Source organism: Tripterygium wilfordii, chromosome 19, assembly GCF_013401445.1.
Source record: "Tripterygium wilfordii isolate XIE 37 chromosome 19, ASM1340144v1, whole genome shotgun sequence".
In the NCBI taxonomy this organism is placed as follows: domain Eukaryota; kingdom Viridiplantae; phylum Streptophyta; class Magnoliopsida; order Celastrales; family Celastraceae; genus Tripterygium; species Tripterygium wilfordii.
In genome coordinates, this window is record NC_052250.1 from 11,603,309 (window position 1) to 11,611,971 (window position 8,663).

At 40.7% G+C, this 8,663-nt stretch overlaps 1 protein-coding gene across 1 annotated transcript; it reads right to left on the minus strand.

Moving 5' to 3' along the window:
- Positions 1-4,354: 4,354 nt before the first annotated feature.
- Positions 4,355-8,663, minus strand: LOC119984974 (LRR receptor-like serine/threonine-protein kinase). The gene is made up of 2 exons (XM_038829113.1): positions 5,378-8,663; positions 4,355-5,066 (listed from the first exon to the last, which is right to left on the minus strand). Exons 1-2 carry the CDS (start codon positions 8,232-8,234, stop codon positions 4,555-4,557), a joined length of 3,369 nt encoding a protein of 1,122 aa, XP_038685041.1. The 5' UTR covers positions 8,235-8,663; the 3' UTR covers positions 4,355-4,554.

An 8,663-nucleotide genomic window follows, 5' to 3' on the forward strand; every position in this document is an offset into this window, starting at 1 on the left:
TGTAATTACAAGATGAGCTTTTTGCACAAGTTGGTTCATAAGGGTGGTAAAATTTTGTCCGATCTGGATGATCGAATTTGTTCAATTCGGATTAAATCAAGTCTGGACATAAGTTATATGTCCGAATCCGAGTCCAAACACAAAAATTTTATCCTATTTAAAATCGGATACGGGTTCAAACATATTAATCTTGTCCGATTTACTTGTCCAAACCCTAACCCGAACTAGGTTATTATTCGATTTATTTGTCCGAATTTCAATCAATTCGAGTTAGGATTCAGACAAATAAATATTTCGTAAACATGTGATGTTATCTGACCCAAACCCTAACCCGAACTAGGTTATTGTTCGATTTATTTGTCCGAATTTCAATCAATTCGAGTTAGGATTCAGATAAATAAATATTTCGTAAACATGTGATGTTATCCTACCCGAAATTTATTTTTTTTTCTCCACCCGTAGTATTCATGTGGACTTGGCTAATGAACCACATTTGCAGTATAATGAGTCCAAACTAGCACAGCTTTCAAAAAAAAATAATATGAAGTCTGACAAAGAATCTCAGTGGGCACTGCAATCAAATACAAATAAATAAATTGTAATGAAATGCTGTCAACCCAACACAAATAACTGAAACAAGCGTGCTTCCAAAACCAGGTTTCTGTCTTTTTTTTAAGTTTGTTATTGGACAATAAAAGAACTTTGTTAAGTGCTGTTTTGCGGGGTTTGCCATGTGCTATCACTACCATATCCCACTCTTGACTCATCTTTCATTGGAAGGGGCTTAACTGGCAGAAAGAGCGTGTCTAGAAACTGTAAATAGAATCTAACTTGCATTGGGGATGACTCGAGGTTTGTGGTGAACGTTAAAGAATTTATCTCACATCGGATTCACACCGAGTGTCAAATTTGTGGCAAATATTATTAAATCTCTCACACAATCAATTTGTTTTTTCTGTCCTAAGAAATAATGACGATGACCCTCAAGAAGAACAAAATTGTGTGAGCATTTCGCCTAGAGCGAATAATTAATATTGGTTTAACTTGTGGTGTTTAGACTGGATTTTCTGACATAGTACCAAAAAAGACTCGGTCTATTTGGATAGGACATCTACATTATACCAGACCCAACAAGTGTGGGGAGTGTTAAGACTTTATCCCATATTTGGATAGGACATCTACATTATACCAGACCCAATAAGTAAAGGTTTAGCATCTCTCACACAACTTGTTGTAAATCCACATCCCCCATACATACCAACAATATTGTCCGCTTTGAGTTGTCCGGTTCTCGTGGATACGTCGGGCCCATAATAGGTTATTCGGTTCCCGTGAAAACATTGGTCTCGCATGACTTTATTTCTCCCTTGAGTCTTCTCACTTGATGATACCTGACCCCAAAGGAAAAGACCTTGTTAGATGTGAAGGGGAGGGTTTGTCCTTATATACAAGGAGTTGTCCACACATCTTACCGATGTGGGCTTAACACAACCAATGCGTTTTTAGGATTTAAGAATCAATGATGACGGCCCAAAAAGAACAAAGTCATGTGAGCCTTCGAGAACAATATTAATTTGTAATGTTTCCACTTGAAGGTCACTCATTGATGAAATGTTATATTGTGAAAGTAGCCTAACCTGAGCTGGAAAAAGAATAGAAAGATGCTTTACCACAGAACGGAAAGGAACTTGCACTCTCGAGAACCAAGCAGGAAAAGCAAAATTAAAGATGTACAAAAGCTGGTCTTCTCATGTGTCTTCTTAACTGGATTGCAGAATATATATCCCACCACCACTACCCATGGAACCTGAGAAATAATTTAAAGTGAAGATACTCAAAATCTTCCACGTTTGTTTTCTAGATCAGAATGTCATTGCACTCAAAACATATAACAAACAAAAGTTTGTAAATGCAGATTTGTCAAACACTTTGAGAAAAATATTAGGACTTTTTGTATTCAACCATTAATCCGTTTTAACCATGTAATTTTGGAACCAAACAAATAAGTGTCAAGGTTGATTAAGAAAGATCTCGTACCTAAGTCGGTTTTAGCGCACTTAAACCGGATTTTCCTAAACTCGATTGTTACCTTTTAGGTTGGTTATTCTTATATGTAATTTATCCCTCTTATTGGCATACATTAAACACTAGGAATTCATTAAGTTTAGAGGAAATTGTTAAAATTTTAATTCGACCCAATACACTTTAACAATATTGTCCGTTTTGTGTTATGCAATTCTCATGGATACATTAGACCAGCAAGGCATCCCAATAGTGCTCTCACAAAAGTAAGTTTAACTGTAGAGTTCCTACGAGATGTTCTCCTTCAAAAAAACGTGTTATTGATGATGAGGGACTAAATATATCTATATATATTAACAGAAATTAATTAATAGGAATAATATAAACACACAACCTAATCAAAGAGTCATGTAAATTTGCAATTCAATATCTCACGAAGCATTGAAACACACATTTTATTATCTTTATAACTCCATCGAATAATTCTTGTGCAATCCCAATGGTTGTTAATCGCAAAGAATAAACATAAGAATTCAATAAAAATAGGAAACTCATAGTACATAAATCAATAAAACTCAATTTGTGGAGCATAGATGGCTTCCTTCTTCTCTCCTTGGTGAACTTGTATCCGTGTGTCTTCTTTTCCTGCTGCAGCTAGCGTGCTTGATGTAAGATAGACAAAAGTGCCTCTCAAATGGGCTGAACCAAGTTGACTTACAATGGGCTTTAATTGGGCCAAAATATATGCACTTCAACAAGTTTTCTCAACGAGGGGTGTCCACCGGACTTTGAAACCCGGCCTGACCCAATGACCCAGACCGACCCGGTCGACACCCCTAGTCGCAGCTCACTTCCTTGTAATTTCTTCATTTGTGATCCAAATTTAGTCCACGTAAATAGTATTGAAAGAGCCTAGCTTCCAATGCCGTTAAAATTATGGAAATCGAAGTTCCGTAACAACAGTCACGGTCGTCCGAATAACATCACCTCAAATCTAGAATTTTAAGTCCAACTTGATTTGATTTTACTTATCAAATTATGTACAATTTCACAAATAAATAAATAAAATAGACAACCAAATATATAAAAACATAAGATAATGATACAAAAATACGTTGGAGGATTCCAATGATAGGTAGGGCATAACGCATTAATTTGAGGAGGCAGCTAGCCAAGCCAAGAGCTGTAGAGTGTAGATATGTGTAATGAAGTGTTGATAGGGTTGGAAAATGAGATTGATAGGCTCCGAGGACCCATGGTTTGCTCAAATAATTGATTGCTCTCGCAGGTTTTCGCGGTAATTTTTTGACATAAATTAAACCAATCAAATGATTGGTTTTATCTTTTTTTCTTGGTTCGGTCTTTAGTAGAGAAGTGTATAATTTTTTTTTAAAAAGACCGACCAATCAATTCAATTTCAGTTTTTACGATTTTTTTAACAACCCTACATATTAAGATTAGCAACTTCTATGAGCTCACGTGGTGGGGAAGTCTTGTAGGTTGCATCAGACAAGCTAAATTACTTCTCCTTATCCGAAAAGATTAAGCAGAGAGAGGAAGCGAGCATTTTGTCTCCAATCACTATCTCCAATAAATTTGCTCTTATACATCTAAACCAAAATACAAGGTGATTGAAAATGACTCCACACATTGTACTGTGCATGTGTTGCTTGGTCTTTTATGTAACTACTATTCAATAATCTTTTATGGCTTAAAATGAAACTGACATATGTTCTGCAACAATGGGTACGATTATATGTCTACCTGCACATGCTTAACCTTTTTTAGTTCTTCATCCCCCTTCCATCAATTTTTGACCATTAATGATAGGGCTTGTATCCTAGTTATTCCGATCGTTGAATTATACGTACAAAATTTCATGTGAAGTTCACAAATTCAAATGAATCATACGCATCTAACTCAACAGTTGGGATATCAAACTGTTGAGATTTTTATCATTTTCAAATTTTTTTTGGAGAAGCAAAATTTTATTAAACCGGGGGCGGGATACCCCTACAATGTCATTCTAAAGTGAAGGAATACAGATAACATGAGGATAAGAGAAAAAAATGCACTCATTGAGACAAAATAAAACCAAAGTTGGTTAACATATTGGCATTGAAGTTAGCCTCACGATATATGTGACTAACTTTAACATGTCAATTATGACCAATAAGTCGTTTAATAGGAGAAATTAAATGAGATTGAGCATTTTCGATTTTTGACCTACAATCTATTCTCTTTTCTTTTTGAGTAACCGAGAACTACATCATACAAGTTTGTTATTTAGACATCCGATATGGGTCTAAAATTGAGTTGTCAGGTCAACGCGCACAGAAATTTCCCATTTCACAATGGGGTAAATTGGGCTAGAAGTCCAGCGCGTGTCTACAAAAGTTCGCTAGGTATAACTAAATCAATCTTGTACCTTCTAACAATTAAATAACGAAGTTACCCAAAATACCCTCGTTAGTTCTTTACAATTCAAACCTGTTCTATCTCCTAACAAAACACTAGAACTTCTGTTAATGGTTATTGAATTCTTGAACTATAACTGGCTGAGGAAGATGAGTAAGCAAGTGAACAATGAGAAGATCCTCCTTGTAGCAGTGACAATTGAGCTGCTGTCACTGATGATGCGTAGGAAGGAGTAGTATTAGTATCCGTCCTCTTCAATGTACTAGTATTGGTGGGCTTGTGGGCCTCGCTTCCTATTGTGGGCTCGTGTTTAATCTCTATTAATAATGCGGCCACATCTTTCATTGTGGGCCTATCTTCCGCCCGATTGCTGGTGCAGAGAAGGGATATTCCCAGGGCTTGAAGCATTTCTTGGATCTGCGTGTCTGGATGACCTTGTAATTTCGGATCAACGATCTCCACTGCGTCTTTCTTGCTCTTAAGGTGGTCTCGCACCCACTGGATCACGTGTTCACCGTCTGGAAACGATGGATCTACTGGCTTCTTCCCTGTTATTAGCTCTAGAAGGACTACTCCGAAACTGTACACGTCACTCTTTTCGGTGATCTTAAGCATACAGCCGTACTCTGCAAATGAAAATTTTGACTAATTAAGCATAAACTCAGTTCAACATAGAATGAGCGTAAATCTAGGGCTCGTATGTACGAAAGTTTCTCATCAGTTAACAAGAGTAAACTTAGTGTGCGAAGACCCACTAGCAAACTCCCACATGCAAGCCGAAACTCACATGCAAGTGGCTACCAAGAAATACATTGTTAGTTGAAATCGAAACGTGGATGCAATTGTGCCTAATTTAGCCGATTACCAACGAAACCTTCTCTCAGTGGTTACAATTAAGCATAATGAATAAAGGGAGACAAAGAAGAGGAAAACTCACCGGGAGCAATGTAGCCGTAGGAGCCAGCGAATTGTGGGTTGGCTGAAAATGAAGCATTGTCGTCTTCTACAAGCCGAGCTAGACCGAAATCTGCCAAGCACGGTTCGTATCCGTCTCCGATAAGTATATTCTGTGCCTTCACGTCTCGGTGCAATATCGGCGGTACACAATCGTGGTGTAGGTAGGCCAGACCCTCCGCCACGCCAAGTGCTATTTTTAACCGAGACTCCCACTCCACTAATCTGTTACATCCTTCGTGCAAGAATGCGTCTAATGAACCGTTAGCCATGTAGTCGTAAAATAACAATTTTGTTTTCCGGTTCGCAGCCCAGCCTAAAAGCCGGACGATATTTCGGTGCCGGATTCTTGCCAGAGTGGCAATTTCGGAGGAGAATGCTGAGGCGGAGAGTTTCTCGGAGGATCGGAACCTCTTGACTGCGACGGTGAAGCCGGACGGTAAGGCTACCATGTAAACGACACCGGATCGACCGCGACCTATGACGTTGCCAGCTGTCAAACTTCTTGCCACATCAGTTATTGACAGGTCGAGCTTCTGGTATAAAGTGAGGTCCCATGGTGGTCCCAGCTCCACGTCAATGTCGCCGTCAAGCATCTCGCAATCGTGCGCCCCCGGGCCCCTCTTTTTTGAGGCGAGGGTGATGTAGAGCGCAGCCAGGAGCAGTACGCACGCTGCGCAGAGTAGGACCACCATCGCGACACGTGCAGCCGCGCCTCTTCTGGATTTGCGGTCGCCGTCGACGTCGATGCATTGGTTCCCAGAAAAGCAGAGCGAAGGGTTCCCGTTGAGAACACTTGGAGGCAGTTTTGTGAAGAAAGGCGTGTCCGGTACACGGCCGGAGAAATTGTTGTGGGAGATGTTAAGAACCACCAGATTTTGCATTTCAGCGAGAAAGTGAAGATCGCCGGAGAGTTGGTTGTGAGAGAGATCTAGAACTCCAAGTTTACCTAAACCCGTGAAGTTTGCCGGAACATTGCCGGACAGTTGGTTCCAGCTAAGATTGAGAGCGATTTCCAGGGCAGGAATCTGGCCCAAACTTGCCGGGATATTTCCCAAAAGCTCGTTACCACTAAGGTCGAGCAACTGGAGCTTCACGCAGGAACCGAGTTCACTCGGTATTGGACCCGAGAATCGGTTCTTCCCCAGCAATAACTTGGTGAGTGAAGTCAACGATCCCAAAGTAGGCATCAATGTGCCTTCAATAAGATTATCAGAGAAATCAACGAACTGCAAGGAAACAAGATAACTGAGTCTCTGCGGCAAATTCTCCGCAATGGAATTCGAGTGCAGATCCAAAAATGTCAGATTCCGGCAGCCGGATATCCCCTCCGGTATAACTCCTGAAAGCCTGTTGGATCCAAGATCCAAGAAATTCAAATTCCTCAAGCTCCCAATTTGTGGCGGGATCGAACCGGTTAGCTTATTGTTACTGACGCGGAACCGAATCAAGGACGAGCAGTTCCCGATTTCAGGTGGTATCTCGCCGGAAAGATTGTTGGAGAGGAGCAAGAGCTTGTTGAGTTTCTTGAGGTCGAATATTCCGCTTGGAATGGGCCCGTTCAAGCCATTCTGGGACAAATCAACGGCCTCGAGATTCTGACAGTTGGAGATGGAAGAAGGTATATTGCCTTCTAGTTTGTTCTGCCATATGAACAGCAGTGTCAGATTTGACAAGTTACCTAATTCAGAAGGAATGGAGCCACTGATCTGATTGTTGTCCAGCTCAATATGAGTGAGCCTCTGACAATTTCCGAGTTGTGCAGGGATTTCGCCAGAGATCTGGTTGACGCTCAATTGAAGTTCTTCAAGCTCTGTTAGATTCCCAAAGGATATGGGAATGCTTCCTGTTAACAAATTCATGGAGACATCAATGACCGACATTTGATTGCAGTTTCCAAGTTCCGGCGGAAGAGTACCAATCAAGTTGTTCTGCCACAACAAGAGATTGCGGAGATTCCTGAGATTGCCTAATTTGGCTGGGATGGATCCACTGAGTGAGTTCTCATAAAGATAGATGTCTTCAAGCTCCGTGCAATCACCGAGCTCTGGAGGGATTTGGCCGGAGAGAAGGGTGGTGTAGATTGCAATTGTCTGCAGTTTCTTGAGCAGACCAAGGCTTGGAGGAAGGAAGCCTGAGACGCTAGTTTCTGCTAGGCCTAACATGACCAAATTGGAGCAGTTACTGATCTCTGTTGGTAAAGAGCCTTCAAGATTCTTGTTTCCACCAGCTCTAATCACTTCAAGATTCTTCAGCTTCCCTACTGTACTGGGTATGGTGCCACTAAGCTGATTATCATAGAGGATCAGCCATTTCAAGCTGGTGAGGCTCCCAATTTCCGGCGGAATGGAGCCTTCCAGCCTATTTGAATTGAGATAGAGTTGTTCAAGCTTGATCAAGCTACTAATCTCACCTGGGATTTCACCAGTTAAGGCATTGTCACTCAAGTCTAAGTGAGTCAATCCAGTAAGAGAGCCAATCTCTTTGGGTATCAAACCGGTGAGATTCGTCCCCGTCAAAACCAGCTTGTTCAAGGACAACAATGCAGTGAAATTATCTGGAACATTTCCATGAAAATCCACATACCTTATATCCAATTCAACTACTTGGTTGTTGTAGTTGCAAGTGATCCCATACCAATGGCACGGAGTATAATCTGTTGAATCCCAATTACTTAATGATTCCAGGGATCCCTTCCAGCTTGTTTTCCAGGAAAGAAGAGTCTGGCCTTGTTGATTCACAGCAACAACTGTATTAGGGAAGGGAAGAATCAAGAGTGAAAAAGAGAGGACTAAGAGGAAGATAATAGGGTCCATTTCGTATTTGCAGGCATATTTCATACCAGCTACGCTACAAACTCCAATGAGAAGAACAGAAAGAAAGGTTTGAGCCTGGGGAATGACAATGATAGAAACCAAATCATGTCTTCCGGGCTATATCCTATATGTATAACTATAAACAAATATTGAAAGACCCAGAATCTCCGGATCCAAGAAACAGCTAGGCCATGATGTTGGAGGTGGAATTCTAGATAGAGCTTTATTCAGCATTTGTTTATGGCAGAGGAGATGGTGGAAGGTGGGGGGGGGGGGTGAAGCCAAGGTAAACTGTCTATTTATTTGAATGAATGGGAAGTGGGAGAGGGACAGAGTGGCTCTGTCTCCTCTTTTTTAGTGTATAACTTTTGATCTCCTTATTATATGGCCTTTTTATTATACCCCCCAAATCATCTTTCGTTTTCTATGGATTTGTTTGCAACCCAAAAGAAG